Source organism: Besnoitia besnoiti (assembly GCF_002563875.1).
Source record: "Besnoitia besnoiti strain Bb-Ger1 chromosome Unknown contig00007, whole genome shotgun sequence".
Classification (NCBI taxonomy): domain Eukaryota; phylum Apicomplexa; class Conoidasida; order Eucoccidiorida; family Sarcocystidae; genus Besnoitia; species Besnoitia besnoiti.
Window position 1 is genome coordinate 566,280 of NW_021703915.1, and position 13,226 is coordinate 579,505.

General features: G+C 58.1%; 2 protein-coding genes across 2 annotated transcripts; one reads left to right on the forward strand and one right to left on the reverse strand.

Moving 5' to 3' along the window:
- Nucleotides 1–845: 845 nt before the first annotated feature.
- On the forward strand, nucleotides 846–8,084 carry BESB_071090 (RAP domain-containing protein; the record flags this gene model as incomplete). Its single annotated transcript, XM_029365482.1, has 11 exons — nucleotides 846–1,673; nucleotides 2,009–3,149; nucleotides 3,538–4,572; nucleotides 5,060–5,163; nucleotides 5,477–5,547; nucleotides 5,815–5,980; nucleotides 6,192–6,330; nucleotides 6,849–6,924; nucleotides 7,056–7,099; nucleotides 7,426–7,501; nucleotides 7,643–8,084. The coding sequence occupies 11 exons, from the start codon at nucleotides 846–848 to the stop codon at nucleotides 8,082–8,084; spliced, it is 4,122 nt and encodes a 1,373-aa protein (XP_029217966.1).
- Nucleotides 8,085–8,963: 879 nt separating this feature from the next.
- BESB_071100 (uncharacterized protein) lies at nucleotides 8,964–12,991 on the reverse strand (the record flags this gene model as incomplete). The annotated part of the gene is made up of 2 exons (XM_029365483.1): nucleotides 8,964–11,652; nucleotides 12,204–12,991. The coding sequence occupies 2 exons, from the start codon at nucleotides 12,989–12,991 to the stop codon at nucleotides 8,964–8,966; spliced, it is 3,477 nt and encodes a 1,158-aa protein (XP_029217967.1).
- Nucleotides 12,992–13,226: the final 235 nt, after the last annotated feature.

Below are 13,226 nucleotides of genomic sequence, written 5' to 3' on the forward strand. Positions count from 1 at the left end.
ACTTTCTTCATGACGTTACTGAAGAGAAAATACTGAGTGAGGCCAGCGTTTTTGGTATTTCGGCGAGCGAAGCCCCGGCGCAGCGCGCATGCAATTCACACTCGCAGACAAGAAAGGCCGCGTTCTTCTGCCAAAGCCTTCGCAAGCAGCGGCCAAGAACCGACCCATTTTCTCTCGCGATACATGGATGCGGGCGCCTGGTGTATCCAACGACGGCGCGTGCTGACATTTTGGTACTGTAGTCTTCGATCTCGCTGCCGCGGGAGGAAGCCATCGTCAGCATGTGCGAGTGATTGACTGTCGATGCTCCAAAAGGCTTCTCCCAGCCACAGGACAACGGGGATGCAACCGCTGTTCGAAATCAGTGGCCCAGGCGCCTTGCCTTTCGTTTTCAACACTGTGATGCTAAGGACGCAAGCCACCCGCGATACTACGTGTCTCTCAATCCTCAGTCCTTCCACCGTCTCGGCTGTGTGGCCGTTTCCTGAGGTGTGTTTTCCCGAAACTCAAGTTGAACGGCATTTGAGCACCGCGTGGCTGCGGTGTAGATACACCTCTCGTCTATCTGGGGGTTGGGATGTACGCACACGTCGTTTAAGGCATGTGCCCGGTGCGGCCACACCTTCGAAAGCGCATTCCTCTTTGCACGCCGCGATCCTCTCAAATATGTGTCTCTTTGCCCCATGTGCTTCCTTCTCTCCTCTGCTGTGAAAGGAACTGCTCTTTCCAGTTTGTGTTGTGCAGGAATGCGACACTCGTTTTCGCCGCCCTCCTTCCCGGAGGCAAGGACACGTACCCGGCATATTCAATCGCTCCGCTTTAGAAGCAAACGAGGACAACGTGGGATGCCGGCTATAAATCCGGCGCGGGCTCCACCGCTTCGATCGCGTTACAGGCGGGCCTCCAATCCTCATGAACAGGTCCGGCCGAGCTGCCTTGCATCGGTAGCTTCGTCTCTGTGTAACTCGAGCTCCTGCGCTTCTGCTCCTTCCCGTCACTTCACTTCCGCGTCCGCCTGTTGTTCCCCACGTGCCCCTTGCCGCTTCTCTCTTTCGTTCAATTCGGTACACACTTTTTCTTCTTCTTCCGCCGTCTTGCCCGCCAGGCCAACATGGCAGAGGCTGGAGGGCTTCCACAGAGTTTTGCCGGCGCCCTTTTTCGTGTCGCGCCTCTGGGCACGTCAGCTGGCTGGCGGTGCCTCTCTGTCTTCCAATGGGAACGACAACCTGCAGCCATTCCCAGGAGCCAGACTTCATAGCTGCTCTCTGTCGTGGGGTGTCGCTTCTGTTTCTTCGTGCTCGCCGCCATCGTCGACGTCTCAGCGTGTTGCGCCATGTGCGCCCTCAGGGCGCTTGCTCGCTTCCCCGGCCTTTGCTCACGCGTTCGTGCGTGCTTTGACGTCGTCACAGTCTTCCCGGTGGGCATCTTCCGCCTCGTCTTCGGGGCTTTTCTCGCTCCACTTCTCTCGGCGTCGGCAGCTGCCTGAGCATTCTTCGCTTCCTTCTTCCTCCCATGCCTCTGTCTGCCGGCCGCTGCATCCTCCGTCGTCACTCTGCCTGCAGCCCGGCCCGTTGCAGCTGCGTGCCCGCGCCGCCGGTCTGCTGGACGCCTTCCGCCGAGCTGTCTCGCAGGATTCCGTGAACGACGAGGAAGTTGCGCGGCGACCCCACAGCGTAAGTGTCCTCGCAAAGCTGTCCTGCCGGTTTATGGTGGTAACTCTGGAGACGCGCAGTCTATGGGAGCATACAGAGAGAGGTGCCGGATTAGTTGCTGGCTTCTGACTCGAAAGCAACTCGCTCGACGAGGAAGTTCAAGCTTCCGTGCGGGGTGATGGCGTAGATCGCGGGTCATTGTTGGGAGGGAGGCATGCAGGAAAGGGAAACATCGGCGAAGCCGCACTCGACAGAGCGCAGAGCGAGCCGCTGGGACAAGAAAAGAGATAGCAAAGTCAGAAATAACGGGTTTTTGCCGGTCTGTGCAATGCGTTTTCTCGTTGTCTCGCATTCAGAGTCCGCAAGCAAGCGAGCCCGGAGGACAGGCGCCTGCGGATCTGCGCGCGACGCCACTCGGGGACGAGGAACTGCAGTTTCTGCTTCACAATATCTCGATTTTCTCTCCATCGGAACTTCTTATTCTGTTTGCGTGCATTGTGCGGTGGCACGAAAAGGCCGCTCTGCCGTCTTCGTCTGTCGCCTTCGCTTCGCTGCCGTCCACGCCACCTCCCCTCTTCGAGGTGCTTTCCCCCGCTGCCGCTGCGTTGCTGTCGGAGCTCGTCTCGCGATTGGGCACTCAGCTGCCTCTTTTGCCGGAGTTTCCTTCGTCGGCTCTCTTGTGCGGGCGGCTCGTTCTGTCCAGCCCTGGCGGCGGCGCGCCCCGTTTCTGGGAGCAGTATTTTCAGTTTTTCCTCTCAGCGGCGCAGCTGCGGAGTTCCGAGGCCCCGGGCATCCACAACAGCAGCCTACGCGTGTCCGCGGCGCCTGAACTTCTGCAGCTTCTCTCCTTCCTGGCGCAGTACAAGGCCCAGGGGCGCGCGCAGCGCGCTGCCGGCGCCCAGCGCTCAGGCGCGGCCGGTTGGAGCCCTTCCCTCGCAGGTCACGGCGACAAAACAGAAAGCGAATGGAGCAGTCAGCACCTCAGCCGCTCGGCGCCCGCGACGGGGGACGCTGACGGAGACAGCCACGCGCCGGCTGCGCAGCGTGATTCAGAAGAACTGGCGGAATACTCAAACGCACGACGTCGGGGGTCAGCTCCAGGCGACGCAGCGGCGTCGCGCTCCGCGACCGAAGAGGCGAGTTCGCCTCTAAGAAACGACGCAGGAGCGGCGGAAGCGCGGCAGGCAACCCCACAGGGCGCCGAGAGGGCCCATGCGGTCTCTTCGCTGTCTCCGTCGTTTTCTCCGTCTTCCTCCTTTGGGCGACGAGGACGGCTGACGACGCTGCAAGATGACAGTCTGTACGAGAGGCTCGTCGCCGCGCTGTGCAGCCGCCTGGCCGCGCGTCCCACGCTGGAGACGTTGAGTCCGCCATCGCTCATCCGCTTGTTGCTTCTGCTGGCTGAGTTAAGAGCCAAGCATGTACCTCTCCTCACCGAAATCGCCGCGTTGCTGAAGCCGCTCGGTCCTCCGGAGCCCCCGGTGCCAGCTGCCGCGCGTAAGCCGCGGATACACACAAGCATTCATGCGTGTGACTGTGCTCAAGATGATGAATTTGCGATATATGGGTTCCAAGCCTCAGTCTCAGGGGCTCGCGGGACTCGTGGGGGTGTCTATCTTCCATGCCGTAGCATCTCCGCCGCTTCCTTCACTGTCCCGTCCACCGTGTATATCTACATCTTTACGCATATGAATATATTTATATATATATATATTATCTGTATTTTTTGTGAATTGACATCTGTTCCTTTTGTGTGCTTCGGCCGTGTGTGGGTTCGTATGCCGCCTCCGCCAGCCATTTGACTGTGCGTGTCGATCCTCAGACGCTTTGGGGTGTCGATCCTGTCTTTCCGTGTGTTTCGTTTCGTTGTTGTGTGCTTCTGCAGCTGTTGGTCCGAAGGAAACGGCGAGGAAGAAAGCGAGCGTCGCAGTCAGCCTTCCGCTCGCCAGTTCGTCCTCTAGAAGGCAAACGGCCACACAGCTGCGCAGCGACCTCATGGCAGGGGACGACGCTGCAGAGGGAGAGCCACAGTTCGTGGCTCGCGTCGCGGCATCGGGGTTGAATCGTGCGTTTCAGCCTCAGGATCTCGTTGTCATTTTCGCCTCGTTCGCCGCATTGGAGGCAAATGAGTTCCAGCCGCTGCTTCGCAGCGTGAGCGACGTTTTGGCTCTGCATGCGCGCCAGCTCTCGCTCCAGCTGATGGCCTCCACTCTCGACAGCTGTTCGCGCCTGAACTTTTATCCGAAACGCCTTGCTAAGGCGCTTCTGGAGGTGCTTCCCGGCGCGCTGGTGAGCGCGTCCGCAGAGCCAGCGAGGCCCGAATTCATGCCGCAGGACAGCGAACAATGGGAATGCAGAAAGACTCAGGGCCGCCGCGCGATGCAGGCGAGACGCGTGCCGGACAAAAGAAGGGACAGAACAGGCAGAGCCCAGGCGGAGGGCCTCCGGGTTGAGTTTGCGTCACCCCCGTCTGCTTCTTTACCAGCGTCCTTTCTCTGTCTTCAGTCGACTGCCGCAGTGTGGCCCTCCTCAGTGTGCATTCTTATGAAGGCGCTAGCGCGTCTGAATGTGCGGCACAGAGGGACTCTGAAAGCCGCGCTCTTGAGCTTGAATGCGCCGCAGGGTCGCGGGGTGCTTCCCTCCCCCTGCCGGTTGTCTTCACCAGACTCGCGCGACTCTTGTGCCTCTCCGCGGTGTGCCGACGACGCGGGCGGGCCTGACTCGCTCACGAAGGCGCCTGCGCACGCAGCCGGGCTGCGCGCAGCTCTGAAGTGTGCCGCCGCCCCTCACGTCGTCTCGCCGCACCGCCTCACGCCACAGGACACCGCTTCAGTACTGTACGCGCTATATCGCCTCGACGTCTGGGACTCCAACACTGTTCGCGAATCTCTCGCACACCTGGAGCAGCTCGGCGGCTCAGGTATCGTGCGCGGACGAAGGCAGAGTCTACAGCGCCCTCCTGCCCTCCCCTCCTCCTTCCATGCTTTGTTGTCGGTATCACGCCAGACTGAATAAAGCGGTTTCCATGGCCGTGAAAAAGATTCAGTTCATAGGGTGGCTCGGGTTGCCGCGGTTACGGGCGCTGCGCCAGGCGCGAAAGCGCGTCGTGACGACTTCTTTGCCTGCAGTGAAAGTGCGCGGCGGCTGTCGGACGGAGCTGTGCAGCAATCATTCAAGCGGGCCGCGAGCGCGCTTCACAATTGCAGGTTTACAGCGAGTGGAATATGAGAGGGAGGACAGCCTGAACGCTGTTTTTCGTGGTCCTGCCAGGCCCCGGTGACTGGAAACTTGTCTCATGTTGACGCGTGGAACGTCGACGGATACGCCCCTGCATCCACTCGACGATTCGGGGCTGCCTACCTGGCGCGACACCTGGAGACCTAGTTTCTGTGGTTGCGGTCTTTCAGAGCTTCTCGCGGCGCTGGGCCTCAAGGGCTGCGCGAATCTCCTCCTCGTCGCCTCGTACTTCTCGTGCGCGGGCCCGAAGCTCTACGATGAGATCCTGCCCTACGTAAGTCTCTAAATTCCCACCTTTTTTCCATTTCGTTGGTGTCCGGTGGCGTTGCCCATCCCCATCCCTTCGACGCTTTCTTCTCGCCTGCAGGAGCGCGCACCCTAGATCTACAGCGGCAGTCGCGAGCCCCGTGTTTGCACTTGGTAGTAACCTAATATGGCTTCTCCCGCGTGAATGTGCAGGCGCCTATCTGCAGCCATGATCCGTATATAGTATAAGTGGCATTACACCGAACTGGTGACAGAATAATCTAGAGAGGGGGTCACCGAGGACAATTGTACTTTCCCGTATTTTTTGGTAACGTCTTCAGATGCTGCCCATGGAGTCGAGGCTCACGAAGGAGGGCATCTCTCAGCTGAAGATCATTGAGCTCGCGTGCCGGTAAGCAGGAAGCATTGGCAGAGTTGAATCGTTTGCGGGTGCATCTCGCCCGCCCCTGGCAGCGTCTGGTTCGTATACGCAGCTCTGGTGTCTCTCTGAAGTTTGCCCTTTCACGCGTCTACGTCTCTCGAACTTACTGGCCCGTTTTAGCCATAGCATATCGTGGTTTGGTGATACCGTTTTTCTTGGGTCTCGGCCTTTCCTGCGCCAAGGGTCTCATCTTTGTCTGCGTGCGATGGGTGCCGACGCGTGTGCCTGTTTTCCCAGCGTTGGTCACTTGCCGTTCTCCTTCAGCGGGCTGAGTGCGGCCTCGCGCGACCTGCTACTCCGCATTCGCTCGTGCGGCATGGAGCCGGAAGAGGTGTTCGTGTCGGATCTCCAGCGAGAGGTCTCTTCAACTGCGCGAACTGTCGGCTACCACTGCTTTACTGAGGTACGTGTTCCCTCCGTTGTTGTCGGTCGCTGCGTAGCCTCGCAGCTTTCAGGGCTCAGACTGCCGCTCAGCTCCGCACGCGCGTCCTCATCTGCGTCTTCTGGATTTCATGCTGGTGATAAGAACTATATTCTGTACATCTGGGCTACCATCTTTACCACCCCCCCCCCCCTCCCCCCCCGCCGCCTTTCGTTCTGCTCTCTGCGCGCAGGTTCAGGTGGGCCCATACACGCTCGACTTTGTCAAGCCCGTCACTCCGGAAGACGCGATGAAGCTGGCCATGGAAGAGGAAGCGCGGAAGTCCAATCCGGGCTTCCGGCGGCCGCTGCAGTTCATCGACGACCCGTTTGGTGAGCTCTGAGTCAGCGGTAAGAGGGCGAGGTCAAAGGGCGCAGGGAAGACGCGTGCTGGACGCAGGCACGGAGGGCGGCGTGGCCTGGCACCCTCGCAGTTTCTGGGAAGAACGCGACCCGTTCCTGGACGTGAACGGCCTGCCAGCGACACGGCAAACCTTTTACGCACTGTGGAAAGTGAAGAGGCGCCCGCCGCACCGGTGCATGTGCCGCCTGTGATGTTGCTGTGCCACCTTTGAGGTTGCTGGGCGGGCATGGGTCGCTGGCGTGCAAGTGGCGTTCATGTATTACTTTAGCGAAAACGAGAGACGGAGAGGGAGAGGAGAATCTCATTCTCGCTAGCGCTGTACTGGGATCATGTCGTCGGGAGGACGGTGTTCCCAGCGCGCTTCACTGACCCGTCGTGTGAGAGGGGAAGACTCAGCTGCGGGTAGAAGGGCGCCACAGAAAGGAACGGCAAGATATTGGCATCACCCTGGCCTCGTGATATGCCATGGTGCACGGTTTCTTTACAGAGCATGAACTAGACACCAAGGGCGTTGTGCTTGAAGTCGACGGCCCTCAGCACTTCTACCGCGACTCGTTCCACTGGTGAGCAAGAAAAGGTTGCAAAGGAAGCTGCAGAGTCTGCCGAGCGGGTCCTGCAGCTTGATTTGTGCAGCGAAAGGTAACAAAAACGTGATATGCAGGGTGTCTCCTTCTGTGTGTGTTACGATGGTCAGGACATCCGCTAGCAAGCTGAAGCATCGCCTTTTGACGGGGCTCGGTGAGTCAAACCCTCCGTCCACGTGCTGGCAAATGATTCGAGCACACGTTTCAAAAAAAGCGGAAATCAGAGGTTGAATGGTGCCTTCAGTTCTGTTTCGTTAAGGGCGCCACACGTGACAGCTCAGAGCAACAGACAGGCTGCGCTAGGCGCACATGGTCGGACAGATGAGTCCTTTTTTGCCGTTTAGGCGGTGCAGGCCTTGCAGAATCGAGCAATTGACAGCTTGCGGTTGGTGTTCTGCACGAGATACAAAGCCCCGAACACGTCAACGGGTCAGCCAGGAACAGGACTGTATTAACATCCTCCATGCTCGATCTGCTTAGGATTCCGAGTGGCCCACGTGCCCTACTTTGACTGGCTGAAGCTTGAGTCCGAGGACGTTCGGCGGGTTTACCTCAGGTAGGGCTGCGCCCGCGTTCAGGGTGTGAATCTCAAACTCTGAAACTGTCAACCGGAGATTGGTGTGGGGGATGTGTATCAGAATGGTGTGGCGTACTGCCCCATTACCCACAATCGTCTTACGTTGTCGCGCTCTCTCAGGTGCGCGCTGGAACGGGCGGAGGCCCCTGCAGGGGATGACCTGGAGCGTTGGGCTTCTCGCGTCGCCGCATCGAGCGACGTCAACAAGAGAGCCCTAGGTAGCAAGGAAAGTCAAAGCACGCCCGCAGCGCACGAGCGCGGCGAGGCCAACACTCCGGCAGCAAGAACAAACAGCGTTGCACCGTGCGCGCAAGAAGATGATTCTGCTGGAGACGATGGCAGACGAATCGCAGAGAGTTTGGCGTTCGCACCCGCGCCGTTCCTAACCCCCCAGGAGCAGCGGCTGTTGCACGAAAAGAAGCACCAAGACTCTACAAAGCGGAAGAAAATCATGTTGGCGATCTCCAAAAGGGACCGGCGGCGACAGAAGCGTGAGGACATGGAGGCCCGAAGAAGAAAAGAAGCTGCGATACAGAATAACCCCCGTAACTACAAGCTGTGAGCGACTCTTCCAGTGCCCCGGGAGTCGGCCGCCACTTGCTGAAGATGACCTTTTGTTGATGCTCGAGTCCTGTTGCGGTTACACGCACGTCTATACGCCTCCAGTGCGAGGTCAGCAGTTGAGTGGGGGGCGTTATGTCTTCCCGTTCATCGTATCGCTAAACGATTTGGTTCTTTCTGCGGAAACTAGGTATTCACATGCTCTGTATCGCCTCCGGCACATTTCGTTTGCAGGTGGTGATTGGAAAACATGGCGAAGAACGCCATACGAGTAACTTGATTCCTGACAGGGGTGAGTTGATCCCATAGATCGTCGCTACAGGTTCTGCCTGCCTAGGGTCATCTCGGTGTGCGGCGCTAGTTTGTCTGGGATACTGGGTTGGTGATGTATCCACAGCGCGGACGTTAGCCCACGTCGACGTGCTGGTTGTTTGCTCAGGGTCTACTAGTCGCAGCGCTGGCGGTGTCGGGAAAATGAGTGCCTGAAATATTTTCCTGTAGCGGCTCGCTGCTGAGCGTATACACACCTAGAACGCCGCACTACGGTTGTCGACACTACGGTTGTCGAGTATTCAAGGCACTGCACAGAATAGCTAGAACAGTAGAACGCCGAATACGTTTGTATGGCCGGAAGCAGGGTACCACTTCCAATGGATGGCACCAATCCGGAGGCAACGCAGAACTTTGACTCGTTTGGTTGACCTAGACGCTACAGCAGATTGTACGGGGAGATTGCATGCCGGAAACACTGACAGGGTTTCTTGCCACTGAGAGGAAAGCATTCCTCAGAGTCTTCGCAGACATCTGGGCACAGTGTGACTCAACCGCTTGCACACTACGGTTTGCACACGGCCGCTCGCCCAACGGAACCCTCTCGGACCTATGTGTCTGACTGTAAGGACACTTGAATCTGGGGAGGCAAGTCCCAAGAGACGCAACCTTCGAGCGCGTTTCCCTCTTTCCTAATACACAGCTGACTGGGTTCTGGGCATAAGAGGAAACTCGAGGATGGGCATCGGCTCACATGTCCTGCCGCCTCAACGGCGCACGAAGATGGCAACGTTTCTGAAGGCAAGCTGTCTATGCTGGCGGACGCCTCACAGCCACAGGCGCTGCCACGTGCCGCCGAAACCCCCCTGCTGCCGAGTCTGAGGCACCCACAATGGGGCTGAGCTTGCAGATGCGCAACTCCGCCGCACCGAACCGCGTGACGTGGCGTATTACCAGTCACACGAGCTGGGCAGCTACATGTCTCCCGTAGTTCAGTCCAGCAGGAAGTTACAGCCGCCCGCCCGCCGCAGCCGTGCTTGAGTGCTTGCGGGCACAGGCAGCATCCAACGCACGACGTTGAGATTCCGGCCCCAGAACAGAGGTCTGTGCGTGTGCAGTCCCGTTCGAGTGTTGAAGAATCTAGTGAAGACGGCGATGAACTTAGAAGCGTCGAGCGGGGCACTCGGATGTGGTTGTGACACGCCGCACCAACGCGTGGACACGAATGCAACGTGATGCCTGGCTGAGGAGAGCAGCAAGGAGGATGCTGCAACCGGCAGTCGGCTCTTGAGGCAGCGATCATGGGCGGCGGTGACTTGGGGACATGTCCCGCCGTGGCTCGCACTGGCATTCGCCGCGCTCCAGGCTGCTGCGTCGCAGGCAAGTAAGCGTTCGACTCGCCTCCTTGGCCCGGGGCTGCAAGCGGATTCGTGTGCGACATCGGCGACGGAGGCATGTGCCCTGGAGACGGAGAAAGATGTGAGGAGGCAAGGGCGGATGAAGGGGGCAGTTCTGTCGCGGGACTTGGCGGAAGAGGCGTCGGCATCGAGACGGCCGCTCCAGATTCTTCGAGGGGTGTTTCATGATATGGTATAGGTCTAGAAGGCGCTTGGGAGGAGAACGGCGAGCAGGGAAGGCACGGTTCGTCTTGCCCGCCTTGATTATGGCTGATGTCTGAACACGCTGACCTAATGCTTCCGGCTATGGAACTGCGGGAAGAGTCGACTGCGTGCGAATGATCCCACGGCAGAGTGCAACATGGCGTGTCGTTATGCTCGTTCGTCGCGAGTTCAGATGGGGGCCCCCCGAGATGGCAGCAATTTCTTGACGGGGAGCGACAGTGGGATTCGTCCGGAAGAGCGCACGATAACTGAGCAGAGATCGGACGCTCGCTGCGGTCGCAGGCAGTCCCACCGTCTTCTGCGCCCTCAGAGGAGTCTCTACCCCAGGCAGATGACGAATTACCGCGATTAACGAAACTGCACCCGTCATTGGGGCTTCCGTCCGCAGGGCGAATTTGCCCTAGATCCCCTTTGGCTCTTCGAGAGCTGCGCCCTCTCCCCGTGAGCGAGTCTTGCCCCGAATGGCAGACGCCTCCACTTGTGTCTCGATTGACTGCAGCGGAATCTCTCAAACTTCGGCAGAGCCGGTGTGTCAACTGGAGGGCCGCTTCTGGTCGATGGGGAGGACGGGCGTGCGCGCCTGTCCTTGAGCAGCTACGGCTTCGGCGGCGACTGTTTTTGTCGCCCGGCGAGGGGGAAGGGTCGTCAGCCACCTGAATCTGTAGAAGCCGTATCAGCTCACTTCGGGTTTCCTGTGAGAGGCAAGCCAGAGCTAGTCTGAGACACGAGTGGCGCCCCTGAGCTACACCCTTGTCATGCTGTGCGCAGACGCGTAGAGGATTTCCTGCAGAAGTATCCTGTTCGGCGACTGACTCTATACATGCGGAGGCGAATAAGTGCTTGCTACCGTTCACTCCTGAATCCAAGGGCCTTTCTTTGACGCCGAAGGCCGCACGACGACTACAGGTTTGGTTTCCTCTTTCCTGGCTGAGTACGCACTTGGCGCGCGGACGCCGTCCAATATCCGCCAGCAGTCGTTCGGTGTACCTGTCAAGGCTTTTCTGCATCTCTTGTGTGCGTTTTTTCTCAGTGAGCAATGCACGCGCAATTGTGTCTATCGTGGATGCCTGTCGGTGGCAGTCTCCACGTCTTCGAGCGCTACGGCCGTTATGACATGGGGATAGAGCGCTGCGGTGCGCAAGTTCCCATAGTGTATGGGGACGGCAGAGTTTTAGTTCCAGATCTAACAGCGTTTCGTTCAAGGCGGTATTTTCGTGGGCCAAAGACTTGTTGCGATGCGAAGTCTGGAGGTAGAACTTGCGCAGCCGCGAGGAAACTTTCCGCTCTCTGCTGAGCTGCTTTTCGGCCTTGCTGAGCTGGGCATCCCGATTAGAAATGGCAGTATTTTGTTCTGTAACTTTTGTCGAGAGAGTCACCATTCGCTTCTTCAAGTTCCTCATTTCGTCCTCGAGCTTCTGGGTCGCTTCGTGCAGGAGATCCGCTTGGTGGCGAGCCCTGTCTCCTGCCAATGCGGCAGCGTGTAGTGCAGCCGTATCACAGCAACTGAAGTATTGCGGTTCGTCGCAGACAGATGCTGTGGTCTGATCCTCTGCAGCCTGACGAAGTACTTTCGCGTTGAGCGCATCTTCCCTCGCCGCCAGTTGCTCCCGGCAGTCGTCCAGAAGTCGTTTTGTTTGCTTCGCCTCTGTTTGCACCTGGTGGAGAGCTTGAAGAAGGCTAATAAGCAAGAAGCGGGCATCAAGCGCGATGACCTCACCGATACAGGGGTACGCTGAATCAAGTCATGCCAGAAAAAAAGCCGTACAAGAAAAGAAGGGCTCTTTCGGTTTTAGTATATGGCTGCCGTAATGCAGTGGAAACTCGCCAGCAGATGGTCCCGGTCTTGACTTTTCGTGACCTGCGTGTGACCGGAGTTTCAGGTGACAGTCCAGCGCATCAACATGATCAAAGTAGCAGGATACTCGTCTGCCGAAAATAGATGATTTGAGGTCTGTGTGCTTAGGAAAATTGCACACAGCTCTTTCCATGAGCTATGGCTCTCCGTCAACTGCGGGCTATGCACATCGAGGGAGTTCACAGGTTCCAGAGTGAGACTGCAACAGTCGGTGGGTCGCCTACGATTGCTGGGGTGACAGCCTACGGCCCTAAACGATGGCAATCGCGGCACTCGCTGGGATGGCAGCGGCCAATGCAACAAGTAAGCAATTGTTCGACACAAAACGAAATGCACACACAGACCGAACATTCTTGCCGGCACGAAACCTTACTGAGCATTTTCGTTTTTGAGCGCTTTATTCTTCTGGGACGATTTTTGCAAGCCGACTTCAAGGCGAGCGACTCGAGTGAGGTCACGCGTAGTGGAGCACGACGGGGAGCTTTTGCTTGTCAAGCGTGGAGAATTGCTCGCGTTTTTGACGGCGCCGCCCTTTGGTACAGGTACCACCGGTTTCCCCCCTCCGCGCGTGCGGAGAGCACAAGACATGCAACCTTCTGGCGGACTACAAGTTTGCTGCATAGTCCGCACTGAGGTTCGTTGCCTCGGTGAAGAAGCACATGCTAGTTCAACTGTCTCGTGAGGCGGTGCAACTCCAGATGTAAGGCTTCGCCATGAGGCTCTCGAGCTTTTCTGCGGTTTGGTAGTCCCCTTGTCGTGGCGCATGCCAACGCAGGCATCAGTCTGTTGCTCATCCGGTATCGATAGAGGTCTTGCAACCGAAGCGGCGCTGGTTTGGGGTGGGCTGCTAGATGCGTCACACCGATGACAATGACCTTTTCGGTTTCGTGACACGGCTGATCCAGCTCGTGTCCCAGAGACTTTGACAGTGAGCGGGTCGATGCTCTGCGAACCGTTCACCTTCTCGAGGAGAAGGGAGATGCGGTCTACGACTTCGACGAGCAAGTCGTTTTTACAAGTTGGGTGAGGCGAATGGTGTCGGACGGGATTCCGGTGAGAGCAGGAAGGAAGCTTGGGAGCGTGGCGAGACTGATTGTGGGTAGTCGCAGGCCTACGCGTGCTTGCGGCTTCACAGCAGGCGGTCAATTTCTCGGCGTTCATACCACACTGCCCGAAACGACAACGTCTGCAATCACTGCGAGTGCAGTTGCAGAGCATGCCACAGTTCCTTCCTCGCTGCGAAAGTACTCTGCACGACGCCTGCATATTGTTTCCGGAGCCATAACCTCGTGCGCGTTACACTCTGATATGCACACCGCTTTCCCGCGTCGATAGACAGTGATTGCACATTGATATCGCTGTGTACACTTGTCCGGCTGCCGGTCGGTTTCCTAGA